This window comes from Tyto alba, unplaced genomic scaffold (genome assembly GCF_018691265.1).
Source record: "Tyto alba isolate M040663 unplaced genomic scaffold, T.alba_DEE_v4.0 Super-Scaffold_10, whole genome shotgun sequence".
Taxonomy (NCBI): domain Eukaryota; kingdom Metazoa; phylum Chordata; class Aves; order Strigiformes; family Tytonidae; genus Tyto; species Tyto alba.
This window is the reverse complement of record NW_024881262.1, coordinates 6,749,063-6,776,971: the sequence shown is the minus strand read 5'-3', so window position 1 is coordinate 6,776,971 and position 27,909 is coordinate 6,749,063. Positions and strand designations below refer to the sequence as shown.

Here is a 27,909-nt window from a genome sequence, read left to right as displayed (position 1 = left end):
GTTAAACACTTCAGAGATTGAAGTTCTGCACCTTGTTGTGCTGTTTTTGGTATCATTTGCCCTTCTGTGACAAACTCTCACTCAGCACTGAATTGCCTCTACAACAATGTATTACACTACCATAGTCATTTTAGCCAGTCTTTATTTCCTCAAAAATGTTAGCAAGATGTCTCCTCTGTAAGCACACATTAATTGGCATGAATTAAATTTCATCCATAATTCTTTATTATTAAGAGGGTTCCACAAAGAACTGTATTTTTTCCAGGTTCAAAGAAAAGCCTAGAACTTGCCAGATAGGGCCCATCGTGAGTTTTAAAACACTGCTGTGATCCTCAGGTGTGTGATTTTGTTTGGTTTTTTTTTGTTTCATTTTATAGTTTTGGGGATCCTTCCCCAAATTCCACAGCTAATTAATGCTGGTCCATATGCAATAAGGGAACATCTTAGTGCTGAGTCAGATAAGAGTTGTTCTTGTAGCCAGGAAGGCTGCAAGTTTGCTCTGGTATCAACCCAGTTTCGTAAAATTCATGTTTAATTTGCAAGCAGGACTGCAGAGAATCACTAACCATCCTTTTCTCTCAGACAGTCCCAGGGGCTTTTACGATGCTGAACTAAAAGGTGTGATTTCTGAGTGACACTGCAACAACTTTCCGATTCTTTGGGCAGTTCTTCATGAAACTTCACAAGGCCTTCTGTCCCACGAAGGAATACGTGCAAAGTCGTTTTTAAGGATTTAAACGAGTCTTTGGGTGAAGTGTGTTTGTTTTTTTTTTTTTTTGTTGCTCCTGAATACTCCACGACCTACAGAAGCCAACTGCTTTTGAACTGACACAAACCTATGGCACCCTTCCCTCCCGGCACAGTTTACACGACAGGCAGCTGCTTCCCGGCAGCGTTCCTGTCGCGGCGGCGCCTCGCCATCGCCGGGGGGACGGCCCTGAGGGGCCGCGCGGCCGGACGCCATCTTGTGTCACCGCGCTCGGCTCCCGGCCTCGCTCCGCCACGGGGACGGACAGACGGACACACAGCCGCACCGCAGCCCGTCTGGTAAAAAAAACAAAAAACAAAAAACCAAAAAAACATCATCTTCTCCTCAGCAGCAGCACCCAGCGCTTGTGTTGTGCATGGTGGCTTTAGTAGAAGTGAGGCAGATGGCTGAATTTTGCGTCTTCGAGAAGACTTCGGTGCGTCTTTGTTGAGGAGGTCTGTACTTAGGAGCACCCGCAGAGCAGGAGATACCAACACTTGCTAAAAAAACAGCTCCAAAACCAGCCACCTGTACATATGAGATGGAAAAGCTTCAATTTCTGCACGTCAGGGGAGGACAGGCCCCTGAGCTGGGGAAGGAAGGTGTGCTTGCCGGGCTCCTCACAGCGATTTCTCCATTGCCTAAAGTGAGATTGGTTTTGTGACCATGGATCGGGTTTTTGGGAAGCAACGCAACCGACTACAACCACCTCAAGCCCTAAGCCACACTTTTACAACCTCCTAGCCTGACAGTACATGGTACCGAGAACCACGCTCGTTTCAAAAAGGCTGAGCAGTGAGCATCTCCCACAATAAAAATAAAAATACAACTAACTATTATGTCACATTATAAAGTAAATTTGTATTTGATGACTCAGTTTTGGAGGTACTACAAAGGGTCTCTAAAGTGCCTGGAAAAAAAACAACACAGAAAATACTACACGATGACAAGAGAATAAAGATTTTACCCTGAATTTATACTGTGTGCTCCTTCTGAGATTCTTCACAGTACAGGCTTGCTCCTCTCCAGTGTACTTTGGATGAAACACGCTATCCTAGAAAAAACAAAACCAAACAAACTCCCATAAATTGGCTCTCTGTATTATAGTCTGTAGCTAGAACACATTATAGCAAAGGGGCTTTATAGTCAAGTGCTTTATTATTATTTTTACTTTTAAGCCACAAGGCCACAAAAATTTTTCTTCTAGAAGGATGTTGCTACTGACCCGAAAAAAATAATTTTGTTGTAAAATAAGCACAAAAACAATTGTGATAATTTAACACGTTATAGAAATAGAAGTGACAGATGACAGAATGCAAGCACACCACACAGCAGAGAAAACACAGAAGACTGAACTGGTTAAGAACAAGCTGCCCTGCATCTTACAGACTCCTGTGAAGCTTTGTAAAGCAATCATGGATGACAGTACAGATTTTTAGTTAAGGATTCATAATTCTGCTGTGGAGAAGAACAAAACTCACAGCTCCATCCTGAAAAGTACCCAGTACTCCTCAAAGACCCTCCAAAGCAGCAATCTGCAATATTCTCAGTGATCTTGAATTAATAAATGAAAACTCTATCTAAGTCAGGCAGTATACTTTAAAGTAACATGGTACTTACATTATCTTCTTCCTGAATTTCCAGGGTGTAGGAAATCACTTCCTCTGGTGTACATCCTTCTACTTTATTCCACTGCAGTGTGATCCACGTAACACCAGCTCGAACGAGCCTTGGTGGAGAAGGGGTCTGAGGAATATTACCTGCAGTGTAGCAAACCACCTCCTGGCTGTACCCACTGCACAGAGACAGAAAAGGAGAGAGGGGAATATTAAAACAAAATGAAAACAAAACTGAAAAAAAAAAAAAACCCAACCCCAAAAAAAACCCCTCAGCATATTTGGAGAAATAGTTCACATTTTCAAAAAATCTAGACAATGTTAAAACTGCCCAGGTGGAAAAGATGAGCACCCAGTTAGAAAATGCCAGAACTAAGAATAGAAAAAAATGCAGGATTATGCGTGTCCTCACAGTCATTTTTACATATCTCATCACAATAATATTGGAGAAATTATTATCTGGTTGCCTAAAGCTATCAACTTACTATTAACTGTGAAGTAGAGGAAAATCTCATTTAACAAAGGGGAACTAAAACATAGGAAATAAAGCCCCAAGTGTTCAACTTTTAGATGCTGAATTTGAGATGCAGTTTCCACCTTTTATAAATTCAGAATGCAACCTCTATTTAAGAATAGAATACACCTCTGAAAGCAGAGTGCTTCAGCAAATCTAGTCCCACTGTTTGAGACATTTCCCTCCAAAGAAAGCAGGGAAAATTTATCCAGTCATGACCATACATGCTCAGCACCACGTAGGAGCTGTCTGGTGCAGGAACAGATACCTTCCAAACCTCCAGGCTGGCTCTACTCCTTTCCAACTTTCCCTGCCCAAACTTCTTAGCATTTTAAGCTGAGCATAAAGTTGCTCTTTTGCACAGCTCAGGTTGCAATGAGAGAGAACATCTGTGGCAGGAGACACACAGTCTCATCTTGTCTAAATCCCAGCACACAATGCCTTGAAACATAACGGGCAGTTGTGTCAAGCAAGTGTAGGAAGAGTTTTCTTAAAGTTATGCAAAATATATTACGTACAATGGAAATCTGAGAACAAGGATTAAAATGGACAGATTGTGGTGAATTTTCAGGACATCAGATCTCTCAACTGAAGGTAACGTCCTTGCGATTTTCAAATCTGTTTCCAAAGTACAAACATATTTTGTTCCTTAAAGTTGTTGCATGAATTTAATACACACAAAAAGCCACATCTCCTTTTCCAAGTCTTCTTTCTCAAAAATAACATATTTGTTGAAATATCCTTAGAGTTAAAAAGAATTCGACATATAACTAACACCAGAACAAGACAAAAAACGTTTTAAACGTTAAGTCCACAAGCATTACAACCAACTAGAACCATCTTACAACACGAAGTGTTAGATGACATTATCATGACAGAATTTTGAGTGCTGTCTATAAAAATGAGCCATGTGCTGTTGGTGCTTATCTCCTAGATTAACACAGAGCAGCTGACCATAAATATAGTTCTTGGTTCACTCCCTCCTCAATAGCCTGAGGAAAAAAGAGAGAGAAGAACGAAAAAAAAAAAAAAAAAAAAAAAAAGGTGGGGAGGGTTGAAGCATGCCCTAAGGTATTTTAAAAATCTGGAATCTGGCAAAGAAAAAGAGATGCCAAAACTGGGAACTTAGCACAAAACTGGCAGTGCCCTTCCAGTTACGCTCAGAAGCTCCAGCTCAAGCCTCTCTCTTTCTCTCTGGATCAAGTATTATTTCAACAGGGAGGGAAATAAACTTGCAAGAAGTTGGCAAAAGCGACTCTGCACACATGAAGAGTCCCAGTGCATCTTAGAGGGAAAACACAGGAACATGAACAAAGAAACTTTTTAAAGCTATATATTACTAAGAGGTTTGTGCTTTGCAGGAGAGAACAATACAGGAATCTCCCTCAGCAAAACACACTGTTATATAGCACTAGTGTTTCTTTTCCTGTCGTCCTTGTAATAATGATTAGATCCTGTTTAGCTAAGAAGGACAATAAAGGAGTATACAAGAGCACTGGATGTTTAGCCTCTTCACAGCTAAACTTTTCCTGGCCTACTTTCCTTCCGTATAGGAGTGCACAGCCCCTGCAGCACGAGGTCTCTTTGGGCACACTCTGGTCTCAGCTGCCTAACAGTTTAGCCCCATGCTCCCTGGCAGCTCCCAAAGGATTGCGGTAAGTCTGATTTCTCATCATCTTCACCTGAGCGTGTCTGTTCATGGGAAGAACCTGAAACCCATCTTGCAGGGCCCTCGGGTGTGACTGTCCTCTCTCGGTCCTGGCTCTCTCACCCCTTTTTCCCACCCCATCAGCCAGCCCCACCAGTCCTGTAGAAGAAAAGGACAGGACTGTACTGCTGAAAAAAAGACAGAAGAGCTTTGCTTTAAACCAGAAAAATAAATATATCAAGATTCCTTTCAAAATCTGTAGCTCAACTTCCTCTTGCTTGTTTTTCTTGGTTCACAGAGGTCTCTAGTGGGAATTTTACATAACAGATGTATTCTTTTTGTATTAGGAACGGACCACGAACCAGCATTTAACACCTCAAAAGGAGCCTATCTTCTTAGGCTAACCTCATCCTGCCGAACGTACATGGAGATTCCCTGGGAGGTGAGTGATACCACCAGGGAAGGTGTGACTTATTCTGAAGCATTAATAATAGATCAAACATCAGATATTTAACTCAAAACCGCAAAGAGAAAAAACAAATAAAAAATCCTCCCAGAAATTCCTCTTTACACTATCAGTGATACTTAAACTTTTCAACAACGCTTTTTCTCAAGAAAGCATGTACCTTGGGTAACTTACCTAGTACCGATGTCATTCTGAGCTGCTAATCGGAAGGTGTAACCCAAAGCCGGACAAAGCTTAGTCAACTTGCAATGCTTCTGGCTTCCAAAGTAACATTCTCTGAAACCGCTGTTCCTCTTTCCCTAGAAAGAGGAAAAAAATCTGTAATTGGATAGGTATGAAACAAAACTACATGGTTCTTATTTTAAAAAGACATGTTAATTGATATTAGAATTAGACACTTTCATACAAGCACTGTGGAAAGAAAGCTGTGTAAGCCACTGACAGCATTTCTACTCTACCTAAAATAACACAGATCAACACAGGCAGTCTGCTGTCAAATTCCACCTCTTTTCAGATCCTTATCTTCCTGATATGTCTCTACAGCTTCTGTCATTCTGCTTGAAATGCAATTTGTCCTACTCATTCACCAAAAATCATGCAAACTAAGAGGGAATCTAATCTCTGAATCGAGTCACAGAAGCACAGGAAAGCTGCAGCCAGTGTTTCTTGCAAGCGCTACCCTCCGCACCTCAGATCCCGCGTAAGCCCTCCCTCTACCCCACGAGAGGGCTCTCGCTCCCCGCCGGCCGCCAGCCCCACGCCTGCGCCCGAGCAGGACCAGCCTGGCCCTGGCCCTGGCCCTCTGCTCAGCCCCACGCTCTCGAGGGCAAAAGAGATGGACTCGTCGCAGCGGCATGTTGAATGTTCCAGCTTCTGTACCCGTCCCACCGCTCAGAGCAGGCAGCAAGGGATGAGCAGACAGGATTTGTTGGAAAGCGTGTAACTTTGTTAAGAAACTTGGATGCCAGAGGTATGGTTTCCGGGAGCTTCACATCAGCGTGACCCGGAGCGATGATGGGCCCTGACAAAGCCCAGATGGGGCAGCAGCGAGAGGTGGTACTGAGACACCTCTAGGTCCCAAGTCCTTCCTCAGACGCACTGAGTACAAACCAGCACAGCTGAGGACAAGGACATTCAGAAGTTCTCTCCGTCCCTGCCACGTTTAAAACAAAGCGAAAACTTTTTCAGTCCAACCCAACTAGGTATGCCCTACAGCAAAAACAAAGCTGTGCTTTTTGTAGGACAAAGACCCCAAGTCAACAAAAACTATCTGGTCTCACGCCAGAAGTGGGAAATGGTCAGCCTGAAGTCTTTCAGGATTGCTCCACTCTACATAAATAATATCTACCTGAGCTGAAGCAGTTCAAAGGAGTTTACATTTCAATACCTGAATACAAAATTAATGAACAATTACCTTATGAAGTACCCAAAAGCACACCACAATAGGAGCTTAGCGAAGCACCTACATGGGCTCAGACTGGTGCAGCAGATAAAGTTATGCCCACCCCTGCAACATCTTCTGACTTCAGAACCATTTACTACTTTTGGCACCAGTCTCCACAACTTTTAATTTTTATTTTATCTCACTAAAATTAACGTCTGCCCATAAACAAGGCTACTTGTTTCAGCTAATATACACCAGCTCGACATAAGACTCAATGTTTCTATGCCCAAGCAGACTAACAGGAAAATTATTTATACAGGTGTCCCTGACTGCGGCCAACAGCCTCACCTACTGCTGCCTCCTTGGGCTCTGTCTGTCCTTCCACACACTGTTCTTCCTCCATGCTCAATACATCGCTTCATCATTAAAGATCTCACAACTGCTTGAGTGGGACATAAATTTTTCACTGGCCCATTCTCCAGCCCCTATCAATTTCCACTTCTTTTTACTCAGATGGCAACACAGAAGGAAGAACTCCATAAAACATTTGTAGTAAATCTCCAAAATGTGTTTATAAAGCTAGAAACAATCATGCAGACCTCCAGCACAGCACAACAATTTGGAGACGCTGAAGGGACATTTAGCACACTGGCAAATAGCCATAACTTACTTTTATTTACACTGTGTGATCCTATACTTTTTCTAGAACTTAGTTTTATACACAATCTTCTTCAACTTCACCCACCTGCTCCAGCTGTAACATTACTGTATGGCTCAAGTAAATGAAGGGGTGGAATTGGAAGAGAATCACGAATCCTAAAGCAAAAGTCTTTTGTAAATGAGAAAACTTGCTCAGATCTGAAATCCCTAGATATAAAAGTATATGATAAAACTCCTTTTGGACAAAAATAATAGGTTGCCATACTTCCCAGCTCAGAAATAATGTATTTAAAATCCAGACTATACAAAACCTAATTAGTAATCCTATATTTTAGTAAAATATCCATTCATCAGTGCAGGACTACTAAGAACAGATTGTTTTTTTCCCCTATGCAAACTCTCTTTTATACGTGCAGATGCATTACATTAATTTTTCTCTAACTCTTTAATGACTTCACTACTCGTAAAGCCTTTGAAAACATTTAATTTCTTTTTGATTTTTGCTGAAGCATATATTTTTAAAAATCACTTCCCTATGCTTTTTCTCCAAGAGAACAAAGTGACCAAATGCTAAGCATGCGGTCAATAAACAGATGAACAGTGATGGCTAAAAAGGAAAGTCATAGAAAATCTCACCTGTAGCACAATGCCCGAACCAAGAGCAATGGGCTAAGGAAACTCCAATTTGGCAAACTAGTGGGTTAAAACTTTGCAAAGATTGCCAAACATTTAAGTTATCTTCAGCTTTGTAACAGTACAAATTCTGGTATTGTATATATATTTCTTCTAGATCTGGTATTGTACATTCCCCAGACTCGCTCAGAGACCGACTGGTATTCAAGTTACTCAGACTGGCTGGTATTTTGGATTCTACTGGCACTAATTGGAGAGGCTGGCCAATATTTCTAATTATCCTGGCATTAATAGCCTGGAAATAGTCTCTCCTCTCCTTCTCTCCCAAGATTTATGAAAGCACTAATGCTGGCATAATTATAGACAGGAACAACTGGCAGGCTGGCACTGGCTGCCACCCAAGAGTCTTACAGCTTTCCCAGAATCCTTCTCCTATTCTTTGTACGCTCGGCATCCAAGTTTTAATCCTTTAAATAACGTTTCGTAAATTGCTTAAAATACACTGTATCATTTCCACAAATATTTCTAATCCACAAATTTCAGAGAAAGAGCACTGTCTGACTTCTTCACTAGCCCTGTGTTCTCCAGCCTGTGTTCCCTATTCCTCACGAGGCCAACCCACAGTGTGATAATCATGAGGGCCTGCCTGAGGAAATGGGAAGAGTTCAGCCCCACAAACCCATGAGAAATTGCACAGTGCTATAACACAGAACTCTAACACATTTTTAAGAGTTTTGCCTGCTATTTCAGCTATATTTCAAGCTACACACTCACTGAAAACAGGATATTTAAGTTTCTCTTGGAGATAGCATTGATTGAAACAAGGATTTTGAGATATTAAGAGGGTTTTGTTGACTGCATTTCCTGCAGCAGACACAGTAAATAAACACGAAAGGAGGAATGGGCCACTGCAGGTACAGTGGATGCAGAGACAGAGCACAGTCCTTTACAAGTCCTCCATGCAAAAAACCTGAATAAAAGCTGCCAGCATCAGATCCACAATCCGGAGGCAAGGTGACAATCTGCTGCAGGTCACGCCAGAATTAACTTCTGTGTTTGGTTCATACTGGCAAAAAAAAGCAACAGACTGATACTCAATCTGACACAAAACTGCAGAGCTAAGCGTCAATAATTACTATAACACATCCTAATATCTCTGCAAAGCTTTTATTGTGCAAGCTCTTATACAAGTAACTGAATTTTCTATATACAAGCATTTAGAAGACAGAAAAGGACCTACGAAACGTCCCTAAACTATACATGGAAACTAACTCTATCCTGGACTCTCCTCTTGCATGTCTCACAGGGGCAGAATAGCTACAGAACAGACTGAAGAGGGCAGGCAGGTGAACAAACACAAGCACAAGCATGAGCATGGAGCTCTGTGTATCTGAATTCTGATGGACCATCAGTGAGATGCATGGCACAGATTACCAGATAGTATCAATAAGCACAATTCTGATAGCCTCTAGAAGTTTAAAACTTTGTGGCAGAACAAAATTATCACCATTTATCTCTATATAAACTTAATTATTAACTATCCATCACCAAATCATTAAGTAGCATGGTAATATCTGTCTCTCTCAAGCAAATTAAAAGGAGATGCTTACTGGATGCGAAATAATGCTGCTTTTGAGTTCTATACAAAACAGCGACACACACTGCATGAGAGGGATGTCCTTGTCTCTGGCTCAGGAAGGGTCCTCCACTTTCCCACAGAGAATGAATAGGATACTCTCGCTATCCATATGCACAAGAGAAACATTTATTTACTACCACTTAATCACAGAACAATCATTTCACGTCTAATTAGTAACAAAAGCCTGATTCTTACAGCAGTGTCAGCAGCATTTCTCAACGCAGTTACAGTTTACTGATTTTGATGAATGCTGGCACCAGGGAAAGCAATACCTCCTTTACAGTGATGTTTTTCTGTTTGGTATATTTTTAACACTATTTTTTCCGATTACCCTTTTGCTTACCCTGTAATCAATCCTGGAACAAATCCGTCAACTGACTAGTTCAGGTTTGTACATTCAGAGGGTTCAGGTTTGTAAAGTTCATAGAAAAAGAGCCAGTAGGTGGAGTTTTCCTCAATTACTAATTTTAACAGCTTTTATCGCCAGCCTACTATTGCCAATCCCAGCACCTGAGGTGCAGGCATGTTCAGATCCTACTGAATTTCAAAATACCTGAGAAGAGGGGCTGATCCTAACTCCTTTGAAGCCAATGGAAGCTTTGCTAGCATACATCCAATGTAACTGAGTACATTGTACATACATCCAACTCCCTGAGCCAGTCTTTGCTGTTAAAGATTGCCCTCCATAGTTCTTCAGGCATTTTAAGCTAAAACAGTTTATTAGCAAAGCATTGTAACTATAATTTAAAGACCTACATCAGTACTGAGAAAGTATTTGCATTTACTAACATGTAACACAAGTCACATTACAAACCATTTAATTCAAATTGGGAGGGGAAAAGGTGGAACAGCAGGAATAGCTTTATCTATTGACTACTCCATCTTCCAGAGCCTGCAGGCCAGGAAAAACCCCAAAACTCAGAATTAAGCTGAAGAAGCAGCAGCTGGGTAGGACTGGCACAGTGACATATTAAGCAGTATAACCTTCTCTTCATCAAAGTGTGTCAGAATACAACACACCTAATGACAATGAAGAAACAAAAGCAACTCATTTGTGTTTCATCTAAAGCTCATCTAATGTGGCGAGAGAAGGTTTTTAAAGTATATATGAGAAAAGACAGCTAAACCAGAGAATGGGAACAGTCCTGCACCTGTTCTCAGCAAGGGACAGTAAAAAAAAAAAAAAAAAAAAACAAACCAAAAAGCCAACAAAAAACCTGCCTCAACCGTTTTTCTCCATTCCCCTGAGCAACCCTCCAGAGAGGTGGGGAGGGTGCAGCAGGCCGGTGCGGTGGCTCGGGGCTGGCCGAGCAGCGCTGCACCCAGGGTCCCCGGGAGACCCCCCAGCACCCAGCCGCCGCTGCAGCACCTCAGCCCCGCGGGACAACCCAGCTGCAGCCACGAAGAGATGAGATGCTGTCCTCTTGCTGCAATTTACAACCTCACCTAATCCCAGGGCTGTCCAACACACCGCTTCTGATGTCGTTTTACAGCAACAATTTATTTTTTTGCATACACAAGTGATGCCACCTACGCTCCTGGCTGCATTTTACATCCTATAAACTACGCCTCCACCCTGTAAAACCAGGGGGAACTAGGTGAGACACTGCTGAGCATCTGACATGCTCCAAGATCTGAATTGCCCCAGAGAGAGGCAGCCTGTTACCCACGGTGCGGGAGCGCAGAGGGGCTGCTGGAGCCCCTCTCTTGGCAGGAGTGGGGACCACAGCTGGATCGGGGGGAACCCACCGGCCAGCCTGGGGTACAGCTGCCACGCTCACCCCACCACCCCCCGCTGCTCCCCACATCTCCCGTGCCTGAAGCCCGGCTGCTTTCTATACTCTGAGGCTGCATCCTGTGCACAACAGCTTGCCAGGGGCTGCACGTCACTTCTGCAGCTCACCTGCACGCTATCCTGCCTGAGGGAGGGAGTTGACTTCTCAAGGCAGACTGCCATTTTAGGGTGTTTTTCTAACTTTATCATCCGATAGATTTCTTGTTCTCCACTCACGCAAAGCCCCCTCTGCTTCGCAGCCACAATTTAATTTCCTTCTGATTGCTGATTTTCCCATGTTTATATTTTATCCTGTGCCCTGTAGCTAATGAATGTTGCTCTAGCTGAGATCTGGCAGAGCACTCCCTGTTGCCTGGCAAGCGTTCTCCTCTTCCCTGATGTATTTATTTCTTGATTTCACCAGGACACAGTGTGGCATTGTAACAAAGTCGGTGCTTTTGCTTACGTGGAGTTTACACAACCAAGTGCGAGGGTACAGGCCATTGCAAGTGAATTCTCTTTTGTACTTGGGTGCTGTAACTCCAGTAGCTAACTGCACGCTGTGTCAGGGGCGCAGCTCGCAGCAGCACATGACAAAGTGAGCAGAACAGCTTGCTGAGCTCACTGTCGCAGGTAGATGAAGCTCCTGCAGATGCAGGTGCACCCAGCCTGTATCTTCACACTTTCTTCAATAAACCTTAAGAGCAAGTTTTAATTCAGCAACTCAAAATTGTATTTCTGTCTCATATCAGAGGAAATTTTCAGAGAAGCTATACCTGTGGCATTAACTGTCTCACAATCAGACAACGACATTTCAGTCAGAAGACATGCCAAACCACTGGAGGTGTACCATGTTAATTTGCGGAGGGCCATTATTCTTTCATCTTTGCTGGCTAGCTATCCACTGGGGTCTCACATTTCAGGATTTTTAAGGAGAAAACTAAGGGAATCCGCATACCTTCATTTTTCCCCCTTGGTACATGAGCTAGCCTAAACCTAACTACTTTTGCCCTGTGAAAAGCAGACATCATAATAATTCTTTCTGAAGACAAAACTCTAGGTACGTACTCAGTATTAAAGGGTTTAAAGGACAAGAGCATTTTAGAATTTCCTTACATATATCCAATATTAGGACTAGAGTCCACGTGGATGAAATTAACACCAAAAGTATTTGCACTGTATTAATGGTCTATTGTTGGTCCTTCTTCTGACAAGACCTTCGTTGCTTCCTTTCCCTTTGCAGGCTGGAATCATCCACGTTTCCACCGCTTCACTGCTCAGTGCTGCTATGTTCCATGGCTCCAAGTTAGTGGAAGCCTTGCGAGAGATCACAACTACACAGTCAAGGTGTCACAGAAGATATAATTGGTTTATCCTGGCCTGTCTTTTTGGAGAAATGTCTTTTGAATCTCCTTTTCCTCACCTTACACTCCCCTTTTTTCTTTTTCACTGACCACCTTTCCTCTTTCACTATGCAGAGAGAGGCAGAAGCCATTTTGAAATTATTGTTTCATTTTAGTTCAGGTCACTGGGTTTCTTATCATGTAGACACCGTTTGCTGTGATACTGCATACAATCAGTGTTTGCACAACGAGCAGTTCCAAACGTCCAACATGTAGCAGAGTTATCTAGGAGCCCATTACTAATGAAATTCAAGAAAACTATACATAACAGAATATTCCCTTTAAGATATTATTTCTAGACTACTAAAAACCTCAAGAGATGCTTCTCAGACTGTACAACTCAACACCCCTTCACATTCCTCATTTCCTGACTCATCACCTTTTTTTCTTTATGTGCTGCCTAAGCCTCTTCTGTCACCCAATACCTGTTTTTCTCCTTTGAAGATGATATTCACTGACTCATGCTTTCTGCAGAAATACGGCTTGCACAACGGAAAGGACTCAGAAAGGGATGGAGGGAGGACTCACAACCAGAACCCACCCTCCAGCAGAACTTGCTTTTGGCACTCTCCCCAACAGCACGCTGCTCACTAACTATGTAAGATCTTTGGGACAGAGAACTTATTTCCTTTTGTGTCTGGAAGGGGACTAATTGCCATTATGTAAAGGACACCCTGAACAGATCCTTTGGAGGAAGGGCTGCAAGATGACACCTCTTCTCCCTTAAGAAGAAAGAGATCATGAACAGAACTCTAAGGTACATCACAAGTAATTAAATAATAAGTAATGCCAATTAACAAATCAAATACACCAAATAAGATAAAAAATTAATTTCAAGAGTACCGAAGCAGAGCATGATTTCTGCATAAAATACGCTGAATGAAAAGTTTTCCCCCCACTCACCCTTCCACCTTTCCAACTATTTACCTAATACAATCAGGATTTCATTTGCCTACTTCTACTTTCTCTTGTATTTAATTATTTTTCTTTACTCAGCAATGCTTGTAAATTTTGAGTGCCATTTATTTATGTATTTACTTCAACTAGTTATTACCTACCTCATCCCACTCCAAAAGGTAGCTAGTGATTTTTGAACCATTATCAATGGGTGCCTATGAACAAAAAACAAACAAAAAGTGATTTGGGGAATAAGATAAAACTACTTCCTACCCGCCCCCCCCCCCCCCCCCCCAACAAATGACTGCAGTTTAAAGTGAAACCAAAGCTTGCGGTTTGCACGTAGCTTGGCAACTTCTTAATGAACACCAAGAACAAGCTGGACGTAATGAAAACATACGTTTTAAAAGTCAAGTCAGTGCACGGGGGAGGGATTTGTCAGAGTACAGCAAGTCCAGTCCCTTACTGAAAAATGACTGTCTCAGCTTTCAATTATTTTCAACGGTTAAGCTCACTGCCAGTAAATTGTACTTTTCACTGCTTTCTTGCCTGATCCAAGCATTACCTACCTTCCATTGTAAGGTTAAGGAGCTTTTGGTTCTGTGCGAGGGTTTGGGTGGGAAGGGACACTCTGGTGCTGAGCTGTGAGTGGTGAAGCTTACTGGCTCTGAGCAGGATCCCTTTACCGAGTTGTACATTGCATATACCCTGGAAACAACATTCAAAAGGGTTATGAATCTGCCGATGTTACAAGATGAGACAGCACTGCCTCAGCCACAAAATTTGACTACCAAAGCACCCATGATACTGTCCACTAATGATAGATTTCTCACAGACCAGTGGCTATCATTGTTTTTCTTCACTTGATACAAGTATGCAAAAAATTCACATTAGAACAGGAATATTAGTGTTTTGTGCAAATACAACCACAGATCACTGAGTTATCATCATAATCTTTTCCACTGTTTCCTTGCCTATTGCCAGACTTTCACACACTGTGCTAAAATCCTCTTCACAATACAAGAGAAAGTATGAACTCATGAAAAAAAGGTATGAACTGTACTGCGTGGTTTACACTTGATTCACATGTAACATGTTGAGTGGTAGTAACTGCTGTTCTCCTTCCACAACTACAAGCTTCTGCTCAGGTGTCAACATTTAGTGGACCTCCATGACTTAAAACTAGCACAGCTCAGGAACATTGCTCTGATAAAATCTTCAAAGCAAATCTGATTTCAAGCAAATCCTCTATATATCAGCAACAGGGGGATATACAATACGAAATCATGTTGGAAAGCAAATACAATATAGTTGACTGCTTCCTCATGAGGTGCTTTTCTCTTAAATATTATGTTATTTTTTTCCCTTCGCATTTTCCACACAGCAAAAGAAAAGTGCAAATTGGAAGTCTTCTACTCAAAAAAATGTTCAAACCATGACCAGACGATGACCTCTGAGCTGGCTGTAGCCATTATGTACTTGAATGCAGAGTTTAAGAAAGGGCAATTTCTAAATTTGTTTTCAGTAGGTAAGGGTAAATTATGTACAATGACCACCTATGTAGAATCAAACCTTTCGGGGAAGGTTCACAAGAACTGCTAGAGTACTGCTTTACCCATCACCTGTTAGCAGTCAGGAGTGAAAACAAATGCAATTAATTAATTGAGTCTGCATCTGGCAAGTGGTATGTATGTGTGCTGGAAATCAGCATAGCTAAGCATCACACACACACCATCGGGGAATGCAAACATGCAAAAACGAGCTTAATGAGCATCTTCTGCAAGTCGCTGAAGCACTGAGCACATTCATCTCTGAAGGTACCAAAATAACGCTACTTGAAGAAACACAGGAGGTACATTCAGAGCCAGCCAGGTTCTCCTGGGTGCCCAGGACCCCGCAGGTCAGGAGCAAGCACAAGCAGCTTGTCTGCACAGAGACCAAAGCCCAAGAGAAGCTGCCAAGGTTAAGGAGACCCAAGGCAAACTGCCGAGTAACTGTTGGCTCCATAAATTTCTTTATTTAACAGATTTATTTCTTCATGGTCGTTAATACATAACGCCATTTCAGTGAAGAAAAAAACTGTCATGGAAAGCAAACAGCTGGCCTTTCCAGTGTCAGTTCCCTCCAGTATGAACACGTGCTTTTTAAGCCTGACTTTTATATTTAAGAGTCACTTCTTTTTAAACAGAAGTTACTGCTAACTGTTCACAAATGATTTATAATGCAGCAAACGTGCAGGAAGGTGGAGGGAGCTGTAGGTAGGGAGAAAGAAGTCAGCCAGGACACGGGGCAAATACCCACAACACTCCTAAAAATCACACGAGACCTCAAGGCCATGCTGTGCTCGGTGACTGCTCTGCTGTTTGAAGATGGCTTTAAAAGAGATGCTCAACTGCTTACAGCAGAAAGCTCAGCGGTGTTTTACAATATTCTCCTCCTTGCTACCACCCATGTGTTCCTAGGACAGGGACTACTGTCCAATCTGGGAGCCCGTGTCTTTTACTTATTGACAAGAAGCTACTTCTGGTCTCATGCTTCTACCCAAAAAGTTAATTTTAGGGCTCCACTAGAAAGTATTCTTAAAAAAAAAGCTATAGTATTAGAGCAAGACAGACACATTTTGGTGTTGGGTCTTTTTTAGAGCTTAGAAGCAAAGTGTTTGCGCTTTGAAGTTTTATAAACATGAGTAGCCTTGATGTGAAAAAGCCAAACCTAGCCCTCATCTAGAAAAACAGAAGGAAACAACAGACAGGAGTGAAAGTAATTTTTTTAAAAGGATATTGAGTATAAGTGAACAGGATGTGAATTTGAAGCCTTGGTTCATAAGCAAAGTCCTTAAAAAAAAAATGCAACATGAGCAGATAACACCACGGTGTTAAAAACATCAGGGAGCAAAACTGAGAATGTGTTAATAGTTAATAAATGAGTAAAATGTGTAAAGCATATTTTTAGAACCAAAGAGAAGTACACTGAAAATATCAAGACAGTCCTGTGTGAATCCTTTTTTTTTTTTTTTTTAATAAATGCTGAAATTTCAATGGATCTGTAGTCAGCGGGTTTATGTCACGAAGCAAGGAGTATTTATGAAGAAACTGTGCTAGAGTGCTGTCAGTGCTAGCACACCTATGTTACAATAACTGAAGAAATGCCAGTTGCTTGAGTCAAATTTTTAAGAAGCTTCAGGTATCCCACTTCCATACAGAAGCACTTTCAGGACTGTTATACACAGAAATATAGATATGCAGATGTCTTTTTTCCTCTTACAATAGCAATGAAATGTTTTGTTCAAAAAGCACTCTTGTAACTTAAAGTCCAAGTTAAAATCTATCAGAAAATATTTAAAGCCACTGAAAAAAACACCTAGAGGTGCCCATGAAATTCTTGAGCTACACTGCATAGTTAGATAAAAAAACGTACACATTTATTCTCATATAACTGAAGAGTTTATATTTAAGTGATATTCACAGTCATACTAACTCACCTGACGTGATAATCTGTTGCTGGCCTAAGGTCTTTCAGGTTATATTCCAATTCTTCTCCACTGCAGGAAAAAAGCCCAAACCCAGCAAAATCAATACATTATGAAAAGCAGTATCATACTTAGCACAGCTAGTGATTTTTCAGTGACTAGCAACTCCCTTGTATTATAATTTGAAAGAAGAAAAAAAATTTCACCACAGATAAACAGTAGTAAACAGTATACCAACAATTTGTCAACACACTTCATGTTTCTTGAAAACTTCATAAAGCTACATATACATAGAAAAAAAAAGTAGTTAGCATTCTGATTTATACAGGAAACTAGCTATATGGGTTTATTTCAATGCTACCCTTACATTTTGTTGATATTAGCATAAAGCTCGCTGTATTTTTCAACCCTCTCAGAGCTGAAATGAGCAGAATCAAAACATTACTTCTATACTTCCTGCACATTCACTATTTCAAAATACTTTATAAAAAGTGACAGTCATTGAACTTCAGAGGAAACAGTTTCTTGCACAACCGCTTCACCTATTTGCTTTCCCTTCTAGAATCACAATCTCTATGAGGACCATGGCAAGGAGACATTTAATTAGTGCCCTAACAGCTGGACCCAGATCTCTTTCAATACCAAGAAAAGTAAAAGCACAGTTTCAGACATTTTAGGAAAAGAATAGCGTATAATCTATTAATTTCAAATGTAGCCAACATATTTAGGGCTCTTTTTCCTTTTGGCTTGTTTGCTGGTAAATGAACACAAGGCTCAGTCACGTGCTGCCAGTTCTGCGAAGATTAAGGTATGGGTCAGTGCTTAATAAGGAATAGCCATCTCATGTAACTGCTTGGCTTATTCGTGATTTTATTAAAATATGGGACACAAGAAAATTATCAACTTATCACAAATAAGTATTTCATAGCTCGTTGGCCAAATACAGGGAGATGACTTAAGATCAAGAGAACAAAATCAACCAGAAAGCACATGCCTGCTGGGTCGTCAGAAATCCACCGAAAAAACTTATTTTTTTCATATAATTCAACGCTCTGCATATTCAGTGTTTTCCCTCTGAAATGAGTGCACCTCCTTGCACAGGCAATGTATTCAACATATTGCAGACTTTCTTTTGCCTATAGTAATAATGATTACTGCTGCTCGTGACGGAGCGTACCACATTAAGCTAATGGCTGTACTCTGGCCAGCAGCAGGAGGCAGATTACTCCTAGCAGCTTTAAAACAGATGCACAACATTTCATAACCAGGAGAAAATGTGCAGCCATCACACCAACAAGCACAAGGAGTACTAGAAAGTGTTCTTCCCATTTTAAGAGCTCAGCAGCACACATTAACCTATAGAGAAGCTCACACTGGCTCACAAATAGCTAGGGTAAATATCAGCAAAAAAAATCAGGCAGCGTTTCCATGGTTAATACGATCTTTTTATATTACTCAAGACAGTTCACATAGACCTGCCTCTAGCATACCAAGAGGAATTCCCTAATTCACAGGAAATCTTAAAAAAGGAGATGGTTTGGTCTCAAGAGGTAATTCCATAAATGCTGTATCACCTGGACTTTATTTAATGAGATTTGGAAAGGATTAGCTATTTTACAATAGCCAAGGTCACATCTCAAAATTTTCTTTCCTAGACGTCATTAGCAGAGAAAAAGAAAGGCATAATACCATATGTACTTGATCACAGAATGAGCTCAGAGGATCACTGGAAGGAGAGACAGAGAAATCCCTCACAATTTTTACTGAGGACTGCTGAAAGCCAAGTATTCGGGTTTTTCTGGGTAGCCTATATAGCATACTGACTGGTGTACTCCCTCCTCTGCTCATTTCAGATGCTATGAAGCAGTAAATCCCTCAAACGTTTTGCTTGTTAGCTCAGAAAGCAAGCTTTATTGTCCTTAATTGTGCAAGTCCACACAAATTGAGCCCATTAGGAAGGTACCTATGCTGCCTGCATGGTGTACATGAAAGGTTTTAACCTTTACCGTAAGAGAAAAAGTAACCTTTTCATTGGCAAGGGGAGAGACAGCATCGCATGCGAGATCTGCCACGTGCCGGGGAGGTGGGATGGGAAGGCAATTAGGGACTTTCTGACATGCACTCAACCAGCTCCCCCAGCAAAGGGAGCTGACGGGACAGTGAGGACCAAGTACGTGGTATTCAAGTGTGCCTTTGGTCTGCAACAGATGGACACACCAAAATATGCCCTGAAAAGTTCAGAGAATTTATTCCTAATGAACACACACATGTAAAAATGATGCTGTTACCTGTAAATTATCTTGTACTTTCCATCCCTCCCTTTATCCGATAAGGCAACCTCGTAGGTACAGGTGTAAGGCAAACCGTTGTGTCTATCTGCATTGAGAAGGCCAGTGGGAGGTGACCAGGAAAGTAAAACTGTTCTTGCTTGAATATTCGTAACCTATAAAAGAAACATCAGTTTCTCTGTATTCCGAGAAAAACACCATCCTCTTAAGTATTTGCTTTTTGCTTGCAACTTCGCAATCAGTTTCTTGTAAAAAGGAAATTTCAGGTCTGAAGTTGAAAAGAGTCAGAAATGGTCATCAACAATACAAACAAGAACACAGATTCATGACATAAACTAATCTCTACCAGATGAGGAATACAGAGAGATGTCCCCCTGCAGCAAACTGGCTCGTCATCGTCTGAGCATCCAGCAAAGGATGCCCCGCACCACGCTGGAGGTACCTGCTGCCGTGGCCATTACACCAGAGCGGATTGGAACTATGTGGAACAAAGACTTCATCCTACAGATTGTTTTGTATGCAATTATTTTCTAAAGCTTTTGTCAGGGAGATCCTCTAATAAAACTCTGATGGCTTTTTAAGTCATCCTGTTCCTTCTCGCAATTTGAAACTGCAATAATTCAACTGCAAATAAGTAAGAAAACCCAGTTCAGTCTGCAAGGTTACACTGACTCAAAAGCATAAGGGAAAATCATAATAGAAATCCAACTTGTCAGTTAAAAACTACGTTACAAATCAATCACTTTGTGCCCTGAGAAAGGTGACATGTATGATCTGTAGTCACCCCCGAGGTGCGACACCTCAATGGCAGATGGGTGAGAATTCTCTTTTAATAAAACACAGAAAAAAAACGCCTCAAACCCCTGCACCAGAACAACTTTATCACTGCACCAGTGCAGCTGTATTCTTCTGGAACCACAGGTCAGCATAACCCTCGACTGGCCGAGGTTACAGAGCTCGCATCGCCTTTCTCACCAGGAGAGCCCGCTGGCACGGTGCCGGAGCCATCGCTCATCAGCTGCACGTACCGAACAGCAGCTTCCCAGAGAACGGCCCTCTGTTATCAAGCCAAGAAAGAAGAAAAAAAATCCTTCCCCTCCCCCCACCCTCCACTGTCTCAAAAGAAAAGGAAAGAAAAAACAATAGTTGCACTGGCTATCTTGGAAAGACAGCGAACATTTTTCTGCATGCCTTCTGAAAAAAAGCCCAGGGAAGCCTCAAAGCCTCTGTAGCCTCAGGATCCCTGCCACTGACTCTCCACTTTTTGCAATGAAAACGACTACGTTTTTCTTTCTTAACTGTAGTGAAAATGTAAAGAATATTTTTTAGCTAGCCTCCATGAGGAGTAATTGAAGTATGAGGTTTTGTATTCTTTATCCAGTTTCTCCTATGCATCAAATTTCACCAGTTCTATCATTTTAACAGATTTTTCCAACACACAAGCAAAAGGTTGTTATTTCAGAAGGTGCAAGATGAATGATGCAGGTGCTTAGTTACACATTTCCTACACTTTTCCTGAGACAATTGAAACACCTTACGCTTCTGGTAATGAAATACTGGAAATCAGCTTTCAGGGCCTGCTTGTTTACAAATCCAGCTTCTGGATATCTTTATCTAATGGAGAATATTTAGCTTCTCATGTGAAAACACATTGCTTCCAGCTGAAGAGCACTGCAACTGTTGTGTGTGATACCCCTATAACAAGCTGATTCTTTCTGAGTAAGCCATAAATCTGTTTTTAAACAGACTGACAAGTAGGTGACACCATGAAACGTGTCAACTTAAAACACTGTGCTCTCAAAAGGTAAATATTTTAATTTATAGCAGCACGCTTAAGTCTTGCCAGAAAGAAAACCTCTGTTCAACCTAATGTGTAAAACAAGTTGTCAGGCAAGAAGTTTTAAGTAGTACCAAGATTTTTTTTTTGTAAGAAATATGAACATGCAAATTCTTGTATAAATTTTCATGGGATTTCTTGCTCTAGTCACATTTTTCTGATGCTGTGAAATAAATGTCTGCTTCAAAAACTTGGACCAGTGAACACTGATACTTGATTAGATGGCTGGTAAGAATTTTGCATGATTCCAGTAAGACAGGTAAGTTAAATTTTTGAGATATATACACACACACACACACACACGTGAATGAAATTGTGACAAAGGATAAAGTCTGTATTTTAAATAATATTTTGACCAGGCAACTGAATAGTAAGATTCAAATAGACTTTTTTTTTTTTTTTAAACATACATTACTACTATGCCAGCTCAGCCCATCAACACACAGCTTCTTTTATTATGGAAACATGCTTGCATAATTGTTTTTCATAAATTCAGACAGACTTGGAGCTGAAGGCATGATATCCTGCCAATGTTCTATTGAAATGTTTTTCTCTATGACTACTCACAAGGACACACGTATATATTCTGTGTATGGCAAAAACTCTGGCCTTTCATGAACTTTAGCAATCTGTAGAAAGTTAGGTCTTTCATAGATCCTTTAAGTAAGAGAAGGTATCTTACAGACTAACCCCTAGAAACTGTTATTAGACTATTATTCTGAAGCCAGCGTGCAGACATTTCCATGCAGAGGATAAAAGCTCAAACCCACTTGATAGGCTGCTCCAGCTCCACCATTAGCTTCTTACTGACAGAGCGTCCAGAGTGGCTGCCAGCCTGCTCGGTGGCGGCATGTACACAGTAACTACCGGTGGAGGTTTAAAAATAAACACCAGAAATCATTAAATACAATTCTTAGCTGCCCTGGGTACTCACAGCAAGTGTAATAAAGCAAGCGAGGGGTCACTGTCTGCATGATAAAGTCAGAAAAGACAAATCTATACACTCCCTGGGTATAGAAAGCAGCACGGTACTGTGCCTGTCAGCACAAGCACTGGGAACCGATTTATTTGTATGGCTGGAGATAAACCTATCTGCTGCTCTCCGACTAAGGCTCGATATCGTATCGCATTTGCCAGCCAAAGGCATATCTCTTCAATAGCTGATTTAATGGCCAAAGCCACCGCTTCGCTTTACCAAGGAACTCCTACCTGGAGCAGGAAGCACGAGCTTTGCTGTGAAAAAGAGTAAGTTAAATAAACAGGGTTAGGATATGTCGAGAATAACAAGCAGGCACTCACAAGCCAACTCAGTAGCTTGAACTCCCAACTCTTCTCACTCACACCAGGGAAAACAAGCACCTTTCAAAAGATACCGAGCAGCTGAACAGATCTGGGCCATTCCCTTCCATGCTGTTAGGAATGGCACAGCTAACATCACGATGGTGGGCTTAATGTCACCACCAGACTTGTAGACATGAATACTTAGCTGCAAGCAAAAAACAGTTTATTGTTCATCAATGGTGCCCTAATTCCATCCAACCAAAATATAAGCAGCCAGAGCACCTCTTCACAGGCTGGGCAGGTAAACCTTTGTGCTGCTTTCTAGTTATCCCAGCCTGTCTCATCTGTCCCCAAAATTGCTGTGCTTGCTTTGAACAGGACTCGCTCGGCCTTTTAGCTGAGACCTAACAAAAGGTTCTCCCACAAGGAGTTTTGTATGTCTGGTGAAAAGCATAGTTAATTAGTTTCTGAAAACTTCTCAGTTTACACAGTAAATGCCTGCTTTCTACGTTATCAAAACTCGGTGGTGTAAATAATTATTTTATAAAAGCCCCTGGGAAAGAATCCCAACTCCTGCACTACTTTAATAAGGTTACAAGACTGATGAATATCGGTCCTTCCCGTCTTTCAGGTAATGAACAATGTTTCTGTACAACTTTCATTATCTTTCAAATTCCAGGTTAGTATTCACAGGCATCGTGTGGTTCGGGGTTTTATTGTATGTGTGAGAACTACACTGCAAGCAACATTCATTTACTCCCTCGACGGCAATGTCTGAAAGACTTAGGGGTCAAATGAATTCACGGTTATTACCGGGTCGAGATTTTGCTTTTAAACTATGGCTCTAATCCTGCAATTTTAGGGAAAAATCCCAATGATTAAATATGAGTTTTGCTGCTGAGCAAGCCAGCAGGAGCAGGCTGCCTTTTGGAAAGTCAAACTAACGTTTGAGCTCCGACCCCACGGACCTGCGGCGTTTCCCCACGGGAGGTGATGTCCCCCCGAGCTGCCCGGCAGCCACGCCGTCACACGCAGCGACGCTGCCCCCCGCCACTTCAGACACCCAGAATCGAGTTTCCCTTCCCTCACCCAGGTACTTGCTTTATAGAATGCTTACATTGTCTGTGGTAATGCAAATTAAAAATATATTTCGGTTTAAATAAAAATTTGGGGAGAAAAAAAGGAAAAAGCTTCTTTTAAAATTTTTGCCGTCAAAGGGATGAAACTATGAGTAAATTCACAGTTTGGCTGCACGTCTCTCCAACAGGTAACAACATCTGTTATTGAAACCAGACTTTTTATCAACTATTAACTTAAAAAGCGTGTATATTTTGTACTCTGAAAGGTGAGTGAGTACGGCTCCAAGCGATGCTACGGCTGCGGAGTTACTGAGAGGGCTGATCCCTTCCGCCGGCTTCCCCACGGCGGGCGGAGGAGCTGCTCGCTTGCACACACCAAGGCCACGTGCTGCAGAGCATCACTCCACGTGCCACTGCCTCACTGCTCTGGGCCCTTCCTTTTGAACTGCGTCATTTCTTTCTACACAACTGGTTTTCGACACTTTGTTATTTTTCATTCATGTATGCATAAAGCTCACCAAGAAATAATGCCCAGCAGACTATTTATGCATAATATGATATATGTCTATCAGATGTAATACTGACTATGCACACATACAATCGTTCATAGCAATTAATGGTTTGTGAGACTTCTATGAGTTTAATTATTCACAAATGTCAAAGTTACAGGAGAACAATAGGTAATCCCCAGCATCTTCTCACTAAATGTCATTATTATTGAACTAGCATTTGCCGTGGCTTAGATTTTTTCTTTCCCCTCAAAAAAGGTTCCTATTTTTGAAATGATTCAAGGAAAATTATTTTTACCTATTTTTAGTTTTTTGCTCCCCCCCTGCTTTAAATGCTCTGGTTACCATAAATCTGACTGTGCACAGTTCAGAATCCTGCAAACTGATCAACTACCTCTATATACTATGTATTTACCTCTATATACTATATATCTATCTCTGTATTTTCTCTACATATATATATACTTATCTCTATATTCTCTATAAGGAGAGAAGCTAAGCATGAAACGATACATTTTTCATATCAGCTCCCCGGATCTTTGTAAAAGGCATCTAGCTGTGGCTTTTTACAAGATGAGCAACATTCAGGTAGTTCTTGGTACAAAAATATTGACTCACTCTGTACAATAAACTAGTCTAATTTTGTGCTAACTGCACTTTCTCCCCTTGTGATCTCCAGAAACGCTTCTCTCAATACTTCAGTTTAGTATCATCACTTGTTTCCACATGAAATAAAGAAACTTTACTTCTTGAAAACAGACTTGGGCTGTAGCTCCTGGCATTTATCATCTCTGCAGGTCTGATATAGATCCTGGCTGGCCTTGAACCTGCTCTTGTAGATGCCATGACACCAGGATCCAACACCTACTGACTGAGCAACTTAAAACCAAACACCTTTTGTATTTACTCAGAATAAAAGCATCCAAGAGAACAGAACCTAAAAATAAAACTCAGCCTGTGCTCATGCCCGCCTCTCCCTGAGCTCTGACACTTCTGCAGCTAAGGAATAGCCACCCCTCCATGCTCCCACTGCTGAGATTCTTTATAGCAGCCTCTGTCAGCTACTGTTGAACCCAGACTTTAGATAAGCTTTCCAACTGTTCTTATTTTTTTTTAATTTGCTTATTTGTTCACTAGCTTTCCAGCTGGACACAGAAAGGTCTGAGCCCTGACAGAACAAAGATGATCAAACTCCCAAATCTCCCTCTGCCTGGTGACTGCGTCTTCAAGTGCTTGCTTGGACTGCCCATTTAAATCCACAACACTCTGCTGGTTTTCCTTTGACACACCAAACTAGTAAAACATCACATTCAAAGGGCTTACAACCGGACTTATTAATAACCTTACCTGACTGTGGTCACACCCAGCATTACAGTTATTTACATGGTGATCCAATTCCATTATAATTAACGTGCTTTTATGTCTCAGACCAATGTAGAATACAGTAATTGCCATTGAATAATAGAATTTGCTTAATTTAATCATGATTACAGACAAATATGGCTCATGACAGATAAAATGAAACCCAGGGAAGAGGGGGTAGGAGCTACGTAAATCACCTCAGTGCACTGGGTTCCCCACCACAGTATGAATACTGGGAGTTGTCCTCTGGAAACAGGCAACTGGTGTGAATCCTGCAGTGGGCAGTGTCCACAAACATTAAAGATTCTTCAATTTTATACCTCAGCAAAATGATTTATATATATATACAGCAGCAACAATCTACTACGAAAAAATTCAGACGTGCTCCCCTGTGAAATCACCAGTATGCTGTGACACAAATCTACTTATCACATTTGCTATTTTGTGCATGTGTGTGGTAATTTGAGATCACATACCTGTGGTTTCTCCATTCCAGAAAGAATGTCTTGAACCCTTTTTGTTTCTGAATCAAATTCTGTAAAATAGAGAATGGGGAAATAGGAAGAAAAATAAATGACTAATATTAAACAAAAACGTCAGCCATGTCACTAATTCCTCAGGGATTTGTAAACAGGAGAGATACAGATACTACCTGTACATGAGCATCCGCTGTTTTGTTCATGTGAATCTATGGTATGCAGTTACACGGATTAATATTTAAAATCTTATACAAGAGAAAAATAAGGGAACGAAACTTCCAGTAACTGCAGATATTCTGAACGCTGAGATTATTTGTAGCAGTATCCTCCACAAACAATGTTGTTAATTGGGATTTGCTTTCACAGAGCAAAAACATCCTCTTTCCAAAGCTCGGCTGTGGAGGAAGCCGAGGGGTTTCTACAGTTTAATTCCTGCTGAACCTCGTCCTGGTTTGTTAACCGAACACATCCTTACTCCACTGGCTGTCGAGCTGGGCTACCTGCCTGCTCGCTGGAGTACCGGGCCACCCGAGAGGACAAACCTCCTTCGTGCCCCCGTGCAGGGAAAGCCCAGCCTGGCTGTGCCGCGAGCCCTGGCACACACCTACAGCTGCCTGTCCTTAAATGCAGACACCGCTCAATGGTCGGAGCTCTTCCAACAGCCGCCTTCAACTATTAAGGTACTAAAGCCGTGCCAGGCTAATTCGGATGCCTGACTAGCAGAAATCCATCCTCCCTCCCCAGGCCTTGTGCTTGGTACAGCAGCTCTTGCAGGGGCTACGCGGCATTATCACAGGGCAGGGTGTGAAATACTTCCCCGAAATTAGCCGAATTAATTGGGCACAGAAGGTGTTGCAGAGGTGATCATCTGAACAGTGGAATCAGCCTTCCCCCCCATCCTCCCCTCTCAAAGTCCTGAGGTAAAACATCAGCTTAGAGTAATGAGGTGACACAAAGCAGCTTTATTCCTTTTGGACTGCAACACAGAGAGGCCTCACTTTCCACTACAGTATTCTCTAATGGAAAACTAGGAACATATTTTTTTCTGGGGTCTTTTTGTCTTTTTTTTTTTTTTTTTTTTAAGATGTTAATGTAAAAAGTTTGCTTATCAGAGCAGAAGAATACATTGCACCTAAAGCAAAACGAGCAGGACCTCTTTATAAAAAGCATATAAATTTGGCATAGAAAGGAAAAAATATTAATAAAAACTGGTAAGATTAGATCAACAGCTTTCGCAAATGATTCCCCCAAAGCCTGACCTACTTCTTGTAGACCAAGAATGTGTCTTTATTTTTGTCTGTGACCTGCTTTAAAAATGTACATCATCTTTTTAAAAATTCCATGTGCTCAGCTGCCAAAAAATGGAATTGGCTGAATGCTAATGGCAGAACTCCAGTGTAAATGCCCATCTCTCCCTACAAGTATGCACCTTGGTGTGGAGTGGGACTGACAGATCTCCTGCTCTGTGCATTCCTGGATTCCTTTTAGTCTCAGCCACTTGGAAAACAAAGAAGTAGTAATAACTCAGGAGAAGGGGAAGATAGCATGATTGTTTTTTTCCATAGCAGATAACCCTCAGAGTACATTATAAAGTATATAAACTGGCAGGATTTAGCCAGCATAAGAAAATAGTGACTTGAAAACTACACAGATAGAGTAAAATGGCCAAGGAAAAGGTTGAGATGCTGATCCAAGTGAAAATGTCATCAAAATTTTAGCTGTTTCAGAATTCAGGGTTCCCTTCAGCATCAGTACAGAAGTAGGACTGCACCACAAAAGCCTGGATCCAGATCTGGAAACTGCGGAGGTCCTGTAGGCTTATCTCGAAGAGATGCTAATCAGAAGCAGCTTCTGCAGCTACAGAGTGTAACAAAAATGCTGCTACTATTTTATTGAAAGTTTATAGTTATTATGTCACCCTTAATTACAACCCCCAGAAGCTAAGAGTGAATCATTCTCAACCTTAAATCCCAAACATGTGGACTGAATTTTCTTGCCTCTCTCTGCTTTCTAGAAAGGATGCTATCTGTGCCACACTAAGCAGGAGAGGAAAATAAACCCCGAAGCCCAAAGAAATCTCAGTTCCCTCTGCTGTGAAAAACAATCACTTTGTACAGTAACTAAGTTACCCTTGCAGGTCATGGCTGAAGGTTCAAACTGCTCCACATACAGGAACTGACTTTAAGACCTAGGGCAGCTGGGTATACCCAGCAAATAAATAAC

At 41.5% G+C, this 27,909-nt stretch overlaps 1 protein-coding gene across 1 annotated transcript in view; it reads right to left on the bottom strand.

The window, feature by feature from the left end:
• FNDC3B (fibronectin type III domain containing 3B) overlaps positions 1-27,909 on the bottom strand; it is a 209,189-nt gene that overhangs the window by 49,610 nt on the left and 131,670 nt on the right. Inside the window, exons 7-14 of the mRNA XM_042798938.1 lie at positions 25,684-25,742; positions 19,140-19,294; positions 16,864-16,923; positions 13,952-14,090; positions 13,544-13,597; positions 5,167-5,291; positions 2,369-2,543; positions 1,716-1,802 (exon numbers count right to left, since the gene is read on the bottom strand). Of these exons, the coding sequence (XP_042654872.1) occupies positions 1,716-1,802; positions 2,369-2,543; positions 5,167-5,291; positions 13,544-13,597; positions 13,952-14,090; positions 16,864-16,923; positions 19,140-19,294; positions 25,684-25,742 (854 nt within the window). The remainder of the gene's footprint in view (positions 1-1,715; positions 1,803-2,368; positions 2,544-5,166; positions 5,292-13,543; positions 13,598-13,951; positions 14,091-16,863; positions 16,924-19,139; positions 19,295-25,683; positions 25,743-27,909) is intronic.